This window comes from Castanea sativa, chromosome 12 (assembly GCF_040712315.1).
Source record: "Castanea sativa cultivar Marrone di Chiusa Pesio chromosome 12, ASM4071231v1".
NCBI lineage: Eukaryota > Viridiplantae > Streptophyta > Magnoliopsida > Fagales > Fagaceae > Castanea > Castanea sativa.
In genome coordinates, this window is record NC_134024.1 from 45,032,549 (window position 1) to 45,051,570 (window position 19,022).

Below are 19,022 nucleotides of genomic sequence, written 5' to 3' on the forward strand. Positions count from 1 at the left end.
GGACATTTAGATACTCCACGATCATTTTGATGTCTTCGGATTTGGGTTTCTAGCCCAAAAGACTTCGTTGGGCCATCCTTCATAAATTACTGGGCCCAATACCCCTACAAACACAATCATAGTAATATATTTAAACTTAAAACTAATCAAACTCTAATTCATAACTAAAAGTAGATGTTCTCATGTAATAATAGAAATTACATAAGAAATAAAGTTAGAAAATTTTAAAATCCCTTTTTTGACATTTCATTTAACTTTATATATATATGTGTGTGTGTGTGTGTGTGTGTGTGTGTGTGTGTGTGTGATCTTCATACACAATTACATTTAAAAATCTAATAAATGATGCTACATCTCATTTAACTTCGTTATGAAAATCATTAGCCAGAAAATATATGATAATAGTAAAAAAATGTTATAAATGAAATTATGAAAAAAAAAGTGATAAAACTAATTAGCTACTATCATTATGAAGTAGTAGTCTATGATTTTACACATCTAAAGAAGTGGAATATATAGAGTTTACTTAAAGTATATGTAAAGATTCACATTGAAAAAAAGATATGTAAAGGTTAAAAAAATTGTATATTTTATGAATAAATAAATAAAAAGGTCTATGTAAGGTTTTTATTAACTTAAAAGAAAATGAAAATTCAATTATTAATAAGAAGAAGAATAAGAAGAAGAAGAAGAAGAAGAAGAAGAATATAGGGGTAATTACATTCCCCTTCCTTGAGGTTTGAGGAAATGACATTCTACCCTAAATTTGAAAGGAAAAAATATTTTCATCCTTTACATTTGTTTGACCAAACTTTGTTAAATTAATATTAAAATATTGTGTACTAACTTGCTTGTGCTTAAGGTAGGTTCCAAAATTATCCTTAATTTTAAAATTAAATTCTCTTATTTTAAATTAAAGTGTATTTCAAAATATTAAATAATGTCTTTTGCTTTTTTTTCCCCCTTTTCTTTTCCCAATGAGTTATGGAGAGATTTGTCATTTCAAATGTTTTGGTATTTTATAAATTTGTATTTTAATTCTAAAGTTATGAGTAGTGTCCTTACTAACCATGGTTAAACATTTATAAACAGATTCTTAAATAAATTTAAAATATTTTGTTATTAACATAAACAGAATGGGAGAGTGATATTACCTATTACCCCAAATATATTTAATAAGATCACCCTAAAAAAAAATTATCTCACGCAATGCGCGTGTCTGCGACTAGTAAAGATAATAGCTAAAGGAAAAGGTTTCTCTTTAAAATGCTTCTCCTCTCCATTCATGCAATTAATAAGGCTAAATAGCTTGCCGATTAGCTATTATATATGTCTGAACTTGGACATTCTAGGTTATATTGTGTATTGAGAATCTTTGCTAAGATAGCAGTTGAGTTCTGAAATCAATTCTTAATTTAGGTGAGCTTAATGGGATTATTTGAATTGCAGTGGCAAATCAAATACGTGAACTTCCAAAATTAGTGGTGACCATAAAGTGCTATTGCCAACTCAATAATTTGTAATAAAAAATTAAAATTTGGAAATGTACAAATCAGCCACGGTTTTCTTGGCATACATGGTGCATGATGTACAAATCAAAATTTCCCAGAATCTGTACAAAATATAACACGCTTATTTATTTATCTTGCCTAATGCATAATAAATATTTTATAGTATTTTTTTTTTTTATTGATAGGACCTAATGCATAATAAATAGAAAACAAAAATTCTAGTACCACAAAAAAATACACAACTTTCGTCACAACTCTTCATGCTGTTGATTGTGATTAGGAAAAAAAAAAAAAAGATGGATCCACGTGACAAGAAGCCAATCACAATTTTGTCCTTTCTCCCTACAACCAATTTGAATCTATGATAAAAACCAAAACTCCCAAATAGCAATTAAAGTTTCTGATAAATTTTCTAATAAAATTATTATTGAAAAACATGCAGTCTTGAATAGAATTATTACAGAACTCAAAAGGATAATTAAACGGATATAGATAAGCACTGTGCTTATCTGATCCAATTCCAACACTATCACACTCAAAAAGACTTCCTATTGGTAAGGATAAACCCTTGTTCAAAACAGTAACAACTGAAAACAAAAGATACTTAACAGATAACAAAGGCTAAAGTGATTAGCAAAACTACTACATATTTGTCACCACTTTGTGGACTTCAGAGAGCATACAGTTTGTATGGCTGTGAGCACAAGAAGGATAATAGCAGCATTGGTAGAAGCAGCTCTCCAAGGAGTGCTAAAATATTGACGACATAACGTTGCCCTCCATCTATGCCAACGTTTCTTATAGAACGCATTCAAATCTTCACATATTTTTGAGTATCTAGGGTTCATATAATCCCATAAGATATTGGTGTTAAGACTGTTGACAACTGTTGCTGCTGCTTTGCTGTCGCCAAGGTAATTAACAAGAATTCCCTTATCACAAAGTAAATCTACATCTTTGGAAGTATTGATAAGGAAATCCAAGATGACAAAGAAATCGGTAACATATGTGTGCCCTACAAAAGAGGATTGCTCTAATGCACTAATGTTTCGAATAAGACGTATTTTCTCATCATTTAATGTAATGCATGGGATTTCCAACACTCCATTCTTTGAATCAAACCTTAGGTCAAGGAAGCCTCTATTCCTTCTATAACGTTTTGTCGCCTTCTCAAACTTGACTCCTGCCTCATGCAGCTGGGTTGCAGAGTATGCTAGTTTAGCCCCTCCAGAGCTTCTTTCCGGTAAGTCTTCACATTTACCTAGATAAAACAATCTAACCAAATCTGTGAAGTGTTCTATTTCTGAGTCCAATTCCTGAAAGGCCATGTTTTGAAAGTTGTAACATTGAAAGAAATCAAAAGCAAGTTCCATTAAAGTAGAGCGATTTCCTAAGTTTGCTTTCTGGATCAACCTCTCTAAAACAAAAAAAGGAAGCTGATTTTCAAGTAATACCAAGTCAGCTTTCAAAATTGTAAGCATCCATTCTGGCATCTTACCGTCCACTCCCAAAAATTTGATAGGTGGTATAAAGTACAAGAAGTACCCAAGAATGAACATCCCATCCACCAGAATCATTTTCACAAAATCATTTCTGCTTATGCTGGACACAATAGTCTCTTCATAGCAAGAGCGAATTTCATTTTCCCACGATCCACCGCACTCTACGAAATTCTTCAAGTCCATCTTAGCCTCTTCCAAGAAACGCTCACAAACCTGTACTTTAGTTCTTTGCATGGTTTGTAAGTTTGGATTGGAGCGATGAATAGGGCCAATTGAAATAAGCAGAGGAGTGAAGGGTTGCTCATCCAGTTTGCGAAGGTGATGTGGAACACTGATCAAACCCAAACTCCCAGTTGAGATATCTTGCTTCGCCATTGCAAACATTTCTCGGATGTCATTTACCAATATTTCATCTTCATTTGCAGTTGAAGAGCCTCCTATCTATCAAGATAAGAGCCAGTAGGATCAAAAACACTAGGTGAGGACAACACGATATAATTTGACTTCAAAGTTCATCCTATGGCACTATCTTATAATATGTTAAAATTACAAGAATAATGATCATTTTATATTTAATCGTTTATAAAATTTTAATTTAATCATCCTCCTTCATTGTCCTGTAAAGCTGATCACATAAAAGATTTTCAAATATTTTAACTGAATGACAATGGTAATTTTGAATGAAGAATTTTAAAATGGTTTCTTTTGAAACAATAATTAATTGAACAAATAATTTTGGTACTTAAATAATTTCATTTTATTTTTTTAATAGATGATTTCACTGTAGTTTGATAGAGATGTAGAGTAATTAAATAGCCAGATTAAATTGTTTCATTTTAGTATGTAAAAGAAGGAACTTTAAGTGAAAATAAGCCTATAAAAGAAAATTAAAATTAAAATATAGAATTGTTTCATTTTTGTTTATTTTAATTAAAAAAATTGTTACTTTCACTTATTTGGGATGAAAAAAGTTAACAAATGTCTTTAAAATATTTGTTTATAAAATATTTTTAAAATTTTTATGAAAAAAAAAAATTTATATTTCCTATAAAATTTATATTAAAACATTATTAAAATAGTCTATTAATTAATATTCTAAGAGAATATGTGAACAAAACTTTATTTAATTATTTATTTATATAAAAAATTTTACAAAATCAACAACCATAAAATGAACAGGAAGGAAAAAAAAAATCAGGATATACATGGGAGGTTTGGTTATAATCAAAGTCACATCATTACAGTAAAAGTTAACAAAATGAGTTGACCCTTAGCCCCCAAGTCACGTGCGAGACGCATGATCCCTAAATTTCAAGATAGGGTTCACAAATTAAAACCTCATCATTATTTTTTAGGGCTCTCTCTATCAGGCTCTAATAATACCTAATTATTATTTTTTACATACAAAACAAAACAACACCTCATTGTAACTCCGTCTCTTTCTCATATTTCTCATTACCAAGCGGGAACTCCAAAAAAAAAAAAAAAAAAAAAAAAAAAAAAAAACCCAGATGATGATGAAGAAGAAAAAAGCCGCTGAAATCTCTTTCGTATATTTTTAGCCGTTAAATATTGATACTATTCTCTCTCTCTTGTTAAGAGAAATGATATATTCACAATATTTTTACAACAAATCTTAAGTATTAGGTTATTACTAGTTGTTATTATTAGAGCAAAAAAGTAATTTTCGTGTTAAGTTTAAATTTGAACCAATAACAACTAATCTTTGTGATTTATTGTGAAAATGTTGTGTACGTAATATCTTTCTTAACAAAAAGCTATTCGGCTGTCAGAATCCGATCTTTCTGACCATAATTTGTTCTTATAGCTTTTCTTTCTGTATTCCCAACAAAAAAAAAGAAAAAAAAAAAGAGAGTTAGGTTTTTTGTTTTTGTTGTTTTTCTTTGTCTGAAATTATTGATGGATGAGGCGGTGCTTGACGATATAATTTTAAGTGAAAGCCATGTCAACATTTAAATTAAAAAAATAAACAAAAATTAATTTCTTAATTCTAAAGGAGAAAAGAAAAGAAAAATTTGAACAAAAAAGAAAAATCATAAACCCAAAGAAACAAAGAATAAGAACCTGAACCCAGAAGAACAACATAAACCCAGAAAAATTAATTTCTCTATTTAAAATTAAAATTTGAATTGTAGAGTTGAAGGTCAAAGTATCAACTTTACTGGGTTTGCTGGTAACTCATAGCTATGTGGATTGACTTTGCGAACGGTTGGGATTCAAAAAAAATAAGAAGGAAAAAAAATAAGAATTGTCCGAAGAGGAAATCTGAAGAAACGGTGTAGATTGAAGAGAGCATAAGTCAGATTGCTCAAGTGGGTCCACAAATTTCAGTGGAAATGGTTGATTTTCAAAAAGAAATGTTTGCAATCTATGAAAGAAGTAAGAGTTCAAGCAAAACCAAAGCAAGAAAACCCAAATCAGAACAAAATACCCACATCGTATAGCAGAGTGATGCATCTTTGGCATAACTGAGTTTTTTTTTTTGTTGATAATCCCTTGGCATAATTGAGTTATTTGCTTAACTTTGTGGACCTGTGCTTTCTCATCACATAAATTAACAAAAAAAAAAAAAAGGTATGGTTTGACCAATCTGATGGACGAAGGGATTCAAAACATTGCATCAAATGGTTTTCTTCTTCCTAGTTAATGGTTCAATTTAACGAGCTGGCTTTCAAGGGAAAGGTTTTGTTTTGCTCCAAGTGGGTATGGGTGAATAAAAAGAGAGGAGAGAGGATTAGACCGAACATGTTCTTGCAAAGATGCTGTTGCGTTTGGATTTCTGGGTTATTTTTTTGTTTAGGAGAGTTGGCGATCGGTAAATATGATATTTTGTGTTTAGGTGTTGGTGTGTTTGGTTGCTAAGAGAATGCAGAAAAATTGAGGTTGTTTTTACAAATATTTTTATTTCTTTAATATTGAAAGTTTATATTATTTTATTATTTTTTTCAAAATTTTAGTGTATAAAGGGTTTGTCATGTAAGCATATTTCGTTAGTGAGATAACACTTGGACTAAATTGATTGTAAAATGAAAATAATAAGAACTAAATTGATTGCTACAAAAATATAAGAACTAAATTGATTGTGGACTCAAAATGTAGGGACTAGATAAGACATGCTGCTGTCTGTTAATAAAAAAAAATGTTAGAAAATTTAGCAACTAATTGTTGTATGGAAAGATTTAATTAGTATGAAAAACAGATGATTTTCGGCAAGATAAATAACAAGAAATTAAATAAATAGATAGATAGACAATTAAAACTCAACTGCTAGGAGTATTATATTATGAAAGCATACCTCACTTGTTGGCAATATGTCTGGTATTATATTAGATTTTGTTGACATTTCCAAATTTCCAATTTCAGTTGCAGTTGAAGAGCCTCCTTTCTATCAAGATAAGAGCCACTAGGATTAAAAACGCTAGGGGAGGAACCGTGTGAAGTACAATACGTACGCTATAATTTGACTTCAAAGTTCATTCCATGACACAATCTTTGAATATGTTAAAATGCACTGCTGTTACAAGAATAATGATCATTTTATATTTAATGTTTATAAAAATTTTATAAAAAATAAATAAATTTAATCGTCCTCCTTCATTGTCCTGTAAAGCTGACCACATAAAAGATTTGCAAATATTTTAACTGGATGACAATGGTAATTTTGAATGAAGAATTTGAAAATGGTTTCTTTTGAAACAATAATTAATTGAACAAATAATTTTGGTTCTTAAATAATTTCATTTCATTTTTTTAATAGATGATTTCACTGTAGTTTGATAGAAACGTAGAGTAATTAAATAGCCAGATTGAATTGTTTCGTTTTAGTAGGTAAAAGAAGGTACTTTTTGATATATTTATGCACATACTTTCTACTTCCTATTACAATATTTGTTATTGTGATACTATGAAATTTTTTAAATGTTTTATCAAAATTTATTCATTATGGAAATATATTGAAAAGGCACAATTTTTTTTTTCTTTTAATGGGAATATGGCGTTGTTCAATAAATTTATCGTAGAAGTTTGTCTTTGTACTTTAGTTAAATTCTAGAATTCTCAGAGAATTTTTAAGTCAGAAGTAACTTTAATTAGGTTGAAAGTAGTTTTAAAATTAGGAAAAAGTTATCGGATGTCTAAGGGCTTGGTATAGGCAAAAAGAAATGTTTGCAATCTATGAAAGAAGTAAGATTTCAAGCAAAACCAAAGCAAGAAAACCCAAATCAGAACAAAACTCCCACATCGTGTAGCAGAGTGATGCATCTTTGGCATAACTGAGTTTTTTTTTTTGGATAATCCGTTGGCATAACTGAGTTATTTGCTTAACTTTGTGGACCTGTGCTTTCTCATCACATAAATTAACAAAAAAAAAAAAGGTAAGGTTTGACCAATCTGATGGACGAAGGGATTCAAAACATTGCATCAAATGGTGTTCTTCTTCCTAGTTAATGGTTCAATTTAACGAGCTGGCTTTCAAGGCAAAGGTTTTGTTTTGCTCCAAGTGGGTATGCGTGAATAAAAAGAGAAGAGAGAGGATTAGACCGAACATGTTCTTTCAAAGATGCTATTGCGTTTGGATTTTTGGGTTATTTTTTTGTTTAGGAGAGTTGGTGATCGGTAAATATGATATTTTGTGTTTAGGTGTTGGCGTGTTTAGTTGCTAAGAGAATGCAGAAAAATTGAGGTTTTTTTACAAATAATTTTATTTCTTTAATATTGGAAATTTATATTATTTTATTTATTTTATAAATTTTAAATACTGACGTGACATTATTCAAATATCAAATAAATTTGTTTAATATTATTTTACTTGTCATGTAAGCTTAAGTGTGCAGTCCGTTTGCCAAGTCACAGTAAGGATTAAATTGATTACAAGATAAAAATTACAGGAACTAAATTAATTGCTACAAAAATATAGAGACTAAATTGATTGTGAATCCAAAATATAAGATCAAAAATAGTGTTTTTTGCCTAAAACCAATTATATTATATTCATACGGTATTTTAAAAATTATTATTATTCAAAGATAAGACATGCTGCTGTCTGTTAATAAAAAAAAAAAAAAATGATAGAAAATTTAGCAAATAATTGTTGTATGGAAAGATTTAATTAGTATAAAAAAGAGATGATTTTTCGGCAAGACAAATAACAAGAAATTAAATAAATAGATAGACAGACAATTAAAACTTAACAAGCATACCTCACTTGTTGACATTTCCAAATTTTGGATTTCAGTTGTAGTTGAAGAGCCTCCTGCCTATCAAGATAAGAGCCACTAGGATTTAAAAACGCTAGGGGAGGAACCGTGTGAAGTACAATACGCTATAATTTGACTTCAAAGTTCATTCTATGGCACAATCTTTTAATATGTTAAAATGCACTGCTGCAGTGCTGTTACAAGAATAATGATCATTTTTTATTTAATGTTTATAAACTTCTTATAAAAAATAAATAAATTTAATCGTCCTCCTCCATTGTCCTGTAAAGCTAATCACATAAAAGATTTGCAAATATTTTAACTGGATGACAATGGTAATTTTGAATGAAGAATTTTAAAATGGTTTCTTTTGAAACAATAATTAATTGAACAAATAATTTTAGTACTTAAATAATTTTTTTTTAATAGGTGATTTCACTATAGTTTGATAGAGACGTAGAGTAATTAAATAGTCGGATTGAATTGTTTCATTTTAGTAGGTAAAAGAAGGTACTTTTTGTTATATTAATCACATTTTCATTGAATTTAAGTTTTTAATCTCTCGTCTAAACAAAAAAGAGGAATTTTTCAAAGAAAGAAAAACTTAAACAAAGACAAGTTAAAAATAAATAAACAGCTCCCTAACTAATCGTTGTATGGAAAGATTTAATTAGTATAAAAAAGAGATGATTTTCGGCAAGATAAATAACAAGAAATTAAATAAATAGATAGATAGACAATTGGAACTTAACGAGGAAATATTATATTACGAAAGCATACCTCAGTCGCACCTGTTGCCATATTGTTTGTGTAGCACTAGCACTAGCACTAGCACTAGCAGTCAAAGGCGAGATAGGAATGCTGGACCGAGATGCGATTTGTGGGAAAAGAAAAAGAAAAAGATGAGAGAGGGCATTTGAGATTGTGAGATACTATAAGGTATAAACTATAAAAGACCACTGCAATATATATAGGGTCGAAAGTACACATTAAACTACTTATTTTCTATAAAATTTTCTTAAAAGTTAAAAAAAATTATCAACACTTTTTCAGTTTCTAAAAAAGTTTTTTTCAAAGACCACTGCAACTATTACGTCATTTATTCTCCGTGACCTTTCGTCACATTTTCTCCTGTCTTCTTGCATCAACCTTGGGTAAGTCAAGTTGATACAATCCATACCATTTACCGGGACACATTAGACGTCAATCAATGTGAAGCCTATTGCTATTGGAGGATGCAAGGCTGTAGTCTACACGCCAATCCAGAAAAAAAAACAGTTCAATGGGGGTCAAAGTAAACTCAAAAAGAAACAGATGTCAATCCAGAGGTTTTGACTTTTAAGTTTTTTTTTTTTTTTTTTACTTCTGTTGTTTACTATTTTTTCCCCAAATTTCTGGGGGGCCATAGTCTCCTTCGGTCCGATTGTGGCTCCGCCACTTATGAAAGGGAACGGGTTCAAATTTCAATGTTGTCTTGTTGCTTAGCCCTTAACAGAGAAGAAAAGTTAAAAAAACGCTTGAAAAGTTAAAAACTGTGGATTGACGTTTGCTTCTTTTTGAGTTTACTTTGACCCCACTGTAAACACAAAGTTTCAAGTTTTAAAATCAAATAATTGAATATGTTTCACAAGTATAAATTTGTATTGATTTGTATTGATGAATTTATAGGTACAATTCTCTATATTTAGATTTTAATACAATAGAATAATCCTCTGATTCGATCTCCTTAGAAAAGTCTTTAATTGAAGTATTTCGTCAACGTAGTCTTGACTCGAACAAAAGATGTCCTCCACATGGATTGGAAAGTGGACTAAGGGTCCGTTTGGAAGTAGCTGAAACTGAAAACTAAAAAATACTGTAGCAAAATAATTTTTTAATGTGTAAAAAATACTGTTCATGCTTAAAATTTCTGTTCATTGGCCTAAAATCACTGTTCATGGCCAATGAACAGTACACAATGCGCGTCCCAGTGAAGGGAAAAAAGAAAAAGAAAAAGGGAAGGGGCTGAAACGCAGATGCTGGGCGTTTTAGCCCCTCCCAAACGCACACTAAAAAAACTTAGGAATGAAATTGCAATTAATCTTTAGCTGTGTGCTTGTTAGAGATTTTTTGTGCTTCACGTTTTTCATGTTCATCATGGGTTCTTCGAATTTTCTTAATCTTCAAAGATTTGTGGTGGAAGTTCTTTGTGGTAGAAATCTTTTAATAGATGATTTCACTGTTAGTTTGATAGATACGTAGAGTAAATAAATAGCCAGATTGAATTGTTTCATTTTAGTAGGTAAAAGAAGATACTTTTTGATATATTTATGTATATACTTTCTACTTCCTATTACAATATTTGCTATTGTGATACTATGACATTTTTTAATGTTTTATCAAAATTTATTCATTATGGAAATATATTGAATAGGCACAATTTTTTTTATTCTTTTAATGGGAATATGGTGTTGTTCAATAAATTTATCATAGAAGTTTGTCTTTATACTTTAGTTAAATTCTAGAATTCTTAGAGAATTTTTAAGTCGGAAGTAACTTTAATTAGGTTGAATTAGTTTTAACATATGGAAATAGTTATTGGATGTCTAAGGGCTTGGTATAAGCAATATTTTTAGAAGAAATTTATGAGAAAAGAAAAAGTTATCAATACATTTCCAAGTTTTTGTGTAAAACTATGTGTTTTTACTTAAAATAGTGCATAAAGAAAAAAATACAAAAATTCAACTCAAGAAAACTGTACATGAAACTGTGAATTTTGACTCAACAAAAATTGACTAATAAAAAAAAATTCTAGAAACACAAAGAATGGCATAACATTTTCATAATACTTTTACAACTTTGTTATACTTTACTTTGACTTGTAAAGAATTGATACCTCAGCAATTGTGAAAATATTGTGATCACAACAAGATGTCTTAATATTTTCACAAGAAAAATGCTATGTTCACAATATTTTCATTACAAATCATAAGTAGCAGGTTGTTACGGGTTATTATTAGTAGGTAAAAAAGTAATTTTATTAGTAAGTTTAAATTAGAATAACAATTTACTATCTAAGGTTTGTTATGAAAATGTTGTGGATGTAGCACTTTTTTTTATTCAAAATACCTTTATTTTTAGGTGTGGTTGATTTCCGTATGATTTTTTATTATATTATAAAAATTAACATCTCAATTTCTCAACAATTATGAAAATATTGTGAAAACTTGTATTAATATTTTATTAAATTTTTTTTTGAAAGAGTTTCAACCTATGGCGTTCGCTCCTAATAATAACTCTTTATTATCAGACCAAGACATCAATCAGTTTTTAGTGTAGGCGGGGACTGAACCCTAGATCTCTTATACAACCATCAGAGACTTTACCAGTTAAGCTAACTAGAATCCACTAATATTTTATTATTATTATATATGCAAGTTCAACGGAGGCAAGCATAACGGTGGATAATGAACAAACCGAAAAACTGTAGTGCAAGCACTATAAAATTGAACATAACAAAGTAGTGTAGCGCAAGTACTGGAGCACTAACTGACTTGGCACTTTTTATATATAGGGATATTTTGGCCAAAATGGCCAAATACCACAATTTTCAGAAATTTCTAGCAAAAAAACGTTGTTTCGGAACTAAATAGGGAAATACCACTTTTATGGTACTCGAGTTTGGCAAACTCGAGTACCATTTGGAACTTGAGTTTAAGACACTCGAGTTCCTAGAAGTTTTGACACCGTGGCACTGCTCAGGTGGAAATTTGGCGAATAAAACAAGTAATGTGGTACTCGAGCTTGGTATACTCAAGTATCATGCAACACAATACTCGAGTATAACATGCTCGAGTACCTTTTATAAATAAAATGCTGTTTATTTTATTTCTACAGTACTCGAGTTCACCAAGCTCGATTACCTTGTAATTTTTTTTTGGGATTATCGACAAATAAACATAAACATAAAATATTGTTTATTTTATTTCTACAGTACTCGAGCTCACCAATCTCGAGTACCTTGTAACTTTTTTTTTTTGGGATTATCGACAAATAAACATAAATATAAAATGTTGTTTATTTTATTTCTATAGTACTCCAGCTCACTAAGTTCGAGTACCTTGTAACTTTTTTTTTTTGGATTATCGACAAATAAACATAAACATAAACATAAGTAGCTTTTTTATGTTTTTATTTATTTAAATAGAAGCATTGTAAAATACATAGATTTTAATTTCAAAATATGAATTTAATTTCTACATTAAGTAAAACTGTTCATTGTTTTCTCATAAAAATTGTTCACTCTCTTTTTTGCGTAAATTATTTTATGTTCACTATTTAAACAATTGTTCGCTGTTTTCTCATAAAACACCTAGTGAAATCGTGTTTTCTAAATTTAAACGCCAAATCTGAATGCTTTTTCATGTTTGAATTTTACAATAATTGAATCTATGTTTCTACATTGATAAAATCTGCTTTTACACTAATAAAATTTTATCTCTGCACATCATGTTTACTATATATTCGAATCTGCTTATTGCATTCATAAAATCTGTTTTTTGCATCAAGTAAAACTGTTCATTGTTTTCTGCATAAACTATTTCTAGCATTCTGCATAAAATTATTTTCTGTTCAACATTATTTAAAAAATTGTTCACTCTCTTTTCTGCGTATATTATTTTATATTCACTATTTAAAAAATTGTTCGCTGTTTTCTCATAAAATACCTAGTGAAATCGTGTTTTCTAAATTTAAACGCCAAATCTGAATGTTTTTTCATGTTTGAATTTCACAATAATCGAATCTATTTTACTGCATTGATAAAATCTGTTTCTACATTAAAAAAATTTGCTCTCTGCACATCATGTTTACTATATATTCGAATCTGCTTACTGCATTCATAAAATCTGTTTTTTGCCTTAAGTAAAATTGTTCACTCTTTTCTCATAACTATTTCTAGCATTCTGCTTAAAATTCTTTTCTGTTCAGAATTATTTAAAAAATTGTTCACTCTCTTTTCTGCGTAAATTATTTTTTGTTCACTATTTAAAAAATGGTTCGCTGTTTTCTCATAAAACACCTAGTGAAATTGTGTTTTCTAAATTTAAATGCCAAATCTGAATGCTTTTTCATGTTTGAATTTCACAATAATCGAATCTATTTTTCTACATTGATAAAATCTGTTTCTACATTAATAAAATTTTCTCTCTACACATCATGTTTATTGTATATTCGAATATGCTTACTGTATTCATAAAATCTGTTTTTTGCCTTAAGTAAAATTGTTCACTCTTTTCTCATAAAAAATTTTCACTGTTTTTTGCATAAACTATTTCTAGCATTTTGTTTAAAATTATTTTTTTTTCAGCATTATTTAAAAAAATGTTCACTCTCTTTTCTGCGTAAATTATTTTTTGTTCACTATTTAAAAAATCGTTCGCTGTTTTCTCATAAAACACCTAGTGAAATTGTGTTTTCTAAATTTAAACACCAAATATGAATGCTTTTTCATGTTTGAATTTCACAATAATCGAATCTATTTTTCTGCATTGATAAAATTTGTTTCTACATTAACAAAATTTGCTCTTTGCACATCATGTTTACTGTATATTCGAATCTGCTTACTGCATTCATAAAATCTGTTTTTTGCCTTAAGTAAAATTGTTCACTGTTTTCTCATAAAAAATTTTCACTGTTTTTTGCATAAACTATTTCTAGCATTCTGCTTAAAATTATTTTTTGTTCAGCATTATTTAAAAAATTGGTCACTCTCTTTTCTGCGTAAATTATTTTTTGTTCACTATTTAAAAAATCGTTCGCTGTTTTCTCATAAAACACCTAGTGAAATTGTGTTTTCTAAATTTAAATGCCAAATCTGAATGCTTTTTCATGTTTGAATTTCACAATAATCGAATCTATTTTTTTACATTGATAAAATCTATTTCTATATTAATAAAATTTGCTCTCTGCACATCATGTTTACTGTATATTCGAATCTGCTTACTACATTCATAAAATTTGTTTTTTGCCTTAAGTAAAATTGTTCACTGTTTTCTTATAAAAAATTTCACTGTTTTTTGCATAAATTATTTTTAGCGTTGGCACAGTTATTGCACTTAAATGGTTTTTGTGTTTTTTTAAAAATATGTAACCATATGAATAATGGACAAACTCCAAGAAAGAAAAATGAGTGATTCTTATAAATCATCTAATGGTAAATGCCTCGAATAATTTGAATATGTAAAAAAGTTTGAATTAGTCGAATGTAGAAATTCGGGAAAAAATCGATGGAAAATCAATGAACGTACCAAATCGTGAAGGTGTACATAAGATGTACAGATAGCCTAGACTTGTTGAGAAATTTGACTTCATTGAAAGTACAAAATAATGAAAATTCAATGGAAAAGTATGTATGTTAGATGTACAGATCGTATGAATTTGTTTAAAAATTTGAATTCGTTGAATGTACAAAACCGTGAAAACTTAAGGAAAAATAGTGTACATTAGATGTACAGATAATACAAATTTGTTGAAAAATTCGAATTCATTAAGTGTATAAAATCGTGAAAATTCAAATGAAAATTGTGAAAACTCAATGGAAAATTAATTACATTAGATGTACAGATCGTCCAAATTTGTTTCCAAATTTAAAGTCGTCAAATGTACAAAATTGTGAAAATTCAATTTAAAATTGTTTACTAATGTACTAATCATCCTAATTTGATGAAAATTTCAAAAATAGTTTGATTTCAAATGTATTTGGTTTTTGTGAATAGGAAATTTGAATGGGTATGGTGGATTTGATTTGAGATTTACTTTGATTTGTTGTTTGTGCTGCTGTGATTCTTTTCCCTCAGAAAAACATAATTTTTTTTTTTTATTGTTCCATGGATTAGACCACTGTTTGGGGCTAAAGATTAGGCTGGCTGGGCGGGGCCGGTGGGGCTCGCGGGGCCGGTGGGGCGGGCTAGATCCTGGGAAAAAAATTCGTTTAATAAACGGGCCGAGTTCGGGTTGCTGGTTGTTCGGGTATGTAAAAACCCGAGCTGCAGAGTCTCCACATGTTTTATTAAATAAAATTTTCATGCTAGCTGTTGTGGGTCAATGGCAGTAAGAAAGCTGGTGTTGTAGTTATACGTTATGATTGAAAGGAAAAACTTATTAAATCTTTTGTCAAGTGAATCACTTCATGCTCCTTGCTCCTCCTTGCGCGCACTATTACAGAAGTTTTTGCTATAAGCTTAGGAGTGGGATTGAGATTCGGTGCAATTGCAGTTGCAATTGTACTGTGCAATTCACCTCAACCATCACTCCATACTCCCCCTTTTTGCAACTTTAAATCTCAACCATTCATACCAATTGCATTGCAAAAAATGCAAACAAAGAGATAGTAATGGAAGGAGACTACAAAGTATGTATCCATGGCCTTGTGAAAGAAGTTGAAAATCAGCCTTTGGAGATCGTCATAATGCTAGAAGATATCAAGCCTTAAGTAGTGCTTTTGATGGTTGTAGTTTTAAATGGATTAGGAGAAATGCCAATGGTATGGCTTGCACTTGATGTAAATGGGATATGATAAACAATTTTTCAAGTTGTATAATGGAGATTACATAGTAATACAACCAAATTAGGCATTTGAAATTCCCTCATAATAGATTTGATGATAATTGTTACGACTTTGGAACAATTACTAATGCAAGCAAGATTTGCTAGACTCTTTATTGCTTTGTATGGGGAGCATGGTTTGTCCTTGGAATCAAATTTTTTGCCCAAAATGTGGTGGGTTGTGTTTTGTTCTTCCCGATGGTCTGGACCTTTTGTGATCTCATTTACTTAGAAAAAAAAAAAAAAAAGAAGAAGAAGAAGAAGAAGAGATTAGTAGTGTTAAACTGTTAGCATATGGCTTGACTATATCTATTTGAATAACATTATCAAATTTGAAAGTGTTTATGTAACAAACATGTGCAAAATATCTATTTATGACAGGGAAGGGAAAATAAGTAAATAACATTTTGGATCTTTCCCAAAAATAAATGGACCACCAATATTTTAGCTTTCATCAATAAAATTTGAAATAGTTGTCGAAATACTGTTTATTATTTAATATAAAAAACTTCTTTGTTGGTGACTACCTCAAACTACAAAATGATCAATTAGAGCAACAAAACAAAAAATCTATAAACACAGCAAAAGATTTTAAATCATAGAGTGATCTACTTAAATCTCTCCTTACAAACACAAAAAGAAAAATTAGAAGATAAACTGAGTACAATTTTAAAGACTACGTAATTTTTCAAAATTTTCTTACATATATTTTAACAAATTTTTTTTGTACATTTCTAAAATCAACATCAAAATAAAGTAATAAATTATTATGCATTTGGGAGTAGGGCTGTCCACGGGTCGCTCCGGATCGGGTTTGTGCCCAACCCGGAATCGACCTGCCGAAATCGGGTGGCAAAATAATGCACCCGTCGCCGACCACCGGAATGAACGGATCAGGCGGATCAGACCATCAGATGACGGCGAACGGGTCGGTCGGGGTTGAAAATCTAGAAAACGGCAAAAACCAGTGTGAGAATGGCGAAAAACGGTGTGAAAAAGGTGAAAATCCGGCATGAAAATGGCAAAAATCCGGCGAAAATCTTTGAGGTTTCTCCAAATTCGACCTAATTTAGGCCATTTTCGGCAAGATCTTGGCCAGATCCGGTGAAATCTTGCCGAGATCTTGACGAAAATGGTTTAGATCTCACTGGATCTACCAAATATCGCCGGTAATCTCACAGATCGGTCGGATAAGTTTTGATCGGATTTTGGAGAAGGAAATCCGACGTCCGACCCACCAAACTCGGGTTTTGAAGGAACAAACCCGTTTCTGACCACCGAAGAAGTCGGATCGGTTGGCGGCGGGTTGGGTTCGGTCGACGGCGGCGGCGGGTGAGTTGGGTTGGCTGTGTCTCTAGATAGCCCTATTTGGGAGTATACTCCACCCTCCTATTTGGGAGTATACTCCACCCTCCCATGTAGGCTAGGTCCTATTGACTCATCTCATGTGAAAGGGAAGACCATAATATACAATAATTGTCCTAAACCTAAATAATGCACTGCAGCACTGCTCACATTGATCATCTTTATTGTCCTTTTTTTGGCTGAGAGATCATCTTTACTGTCCTAGTTATCGTATGGAGATAAGGATGAGTCAATAAAGCTGATTCATGCCTTCAAAAGCCATGTGTAATGGAAGAGATATGGAGGGTCCACCAAATATGACTCCCTTTTGTCAAAGACAAAAAGGATTGGACCAGAAAGATTAAACTTCATCAGTGACAATACTTTGTGGACTGTAGAAATTCTCACATGATGGATAATAATCTCAAGAGGAGGTTTTGAGGAAGTATTAAGTAGGTATTGAGATTTACAGAAGGTGGCCTAGAAGGGTTCTATAAATCAATAAGGTATCGAGAATGTATCGAGCCAACTATCAAGATACATTGAAAATACGTTTTCCTGTTTTTCTTAAGTAGACTTTGTGTCTTCAACTTGATCTTTAATTACAGCTTTAAGACACACCAAAACTCAATAAAAGACACAATTTGGCATGATTTGACAATACCATAACACATGGACCTTACAATTTGTAATTAAATACCTCATGGATTTATTCATTAATTTAATGGGAAGATCTTGAGATAAAAACTTATTAGAGCTTGTGTCAAGCGAATCACTCCATGCTCCCCCTGCTAATACTACAGAAGCTTTTGCTATAAGCTTAGAAGTGCAACAGCAACTAGCTCAAGAAATACAAACAAAGACGATAGTAATGGAAGGAGACTTCAAAGAATGTATCAATGGCCTTGTGAAAGAAGCTAAAAGTCAGCCTTTGAAGATCATCATAAATTCATAATGCTAGAAGATAGCAAGTCCTCAAGTAGTGCTTTTGATAGTAGTAGTTTTAAATGGATTAGGAGAAATGCCAATGATATGGCTTGCACTTGATGTAAATGGGATATGATAAACAATTTTTCAAGTTGTATAATGGAGATTACATAGTAATACAACCAATTAGACATTTAAAATTCCCTCAAAATAGATTTGATGATAATTGTTACGAGTTTGGAACGATTATTAATGGAAGCAAGATTTGCTAGACTCTTATTGCTTTGTATGGGGAGTACATTTTGTCCTCAGGCAATCTCATTTTTGGCCCAAAATGTGGTGCAACAAACTTGTGCAAAGAGCAAGATACCTATTAATGACAGGGAAGGGAAAATAAGTAATGGACAACCAATCCATTTTAGCTTTCATCGATAAATTTGAAATAGTTTTCGAAATATTGTTTATTTTTTAATATATAAAAAATTCTCTATCGGTGACTACCTCAAACTACAAAATGACCAATTAGAGAAAAAAATTTCTATAAACACAGTGATAGATTTTAGATCAGGGTGTGATCTACTTAAAATTCTCCTTACAAACCAAAAAGAGCAATTAGAAGATAAACTGAGAAATTTTAAGGAGTATTTAATTTTTCATAATTTTCTAACATACATTTTAACAGGCTTTTTCTGTGCATTTCTAAAATCGACATTTTAATAAAGTAATGAACTATTATGTATTTGGGAGAATACTTCTCCTCTTAGGTTCCATTGACCCACCCCATGTGAGAGGAGGGCCAGAATACACAATAATTGTCTTAAACCTAAATAATCCACTGCATCCTTGCTCGGATTGATCATCTTTACAGTCCTAGTAATCGTATGGAGATAAGGATGAATCAATAAAGCAGATTCTCTCATGCCTTCAAAAGCCATGTG

At 30.6% G+C, this 19,022-nt stretch overlaps 1 protein-coding gene across 4 annotated transcripts; it reads right to left on the bottom strand.

Annotated features, from left to right (window-relative positions):
* Positions 1-1,964: 1,964 nt before the first annotated feature.
* Positions 1,965-9,166, bottom strand: LOC142621007 (UPF0481 protein At3g47200-like). 4 transcript variants are annotated; one of them, XM_075794332.1, is made up of 4 exons: positions 9,010-9,166; positions 8,233-8,289; positions 6,330-6,419; positions 1,965-3,454 (listed from the first exon to the last, which is right to left on the bottom strand). In XM_075794332.1, exons 1-4 carry the CDS (start codon positions 9,028-9,030, stop codon positions 2,165-2,167), a joined length of 1,458 nt encoding a protein of 485 aa, XP_075650447.1. In that variant the 5' UTR covers positions 9,031-9,166; the 3' UTR covers positions 1,965-2,164. The 4 variants fall into 4 exon arrangements, with proteins under 4 accessions (XP_075650447.1, XP_075650444.1, XP_075650445.1 ...); XM_075794329.1 differs by lacking the exon at positions 8,233-8,289; XM_075794330.1 differs by lacking the exon at positions 6,330-6,419.
* Positions 9,167-19,022: the final 9,856 nt, after the last annotated feature.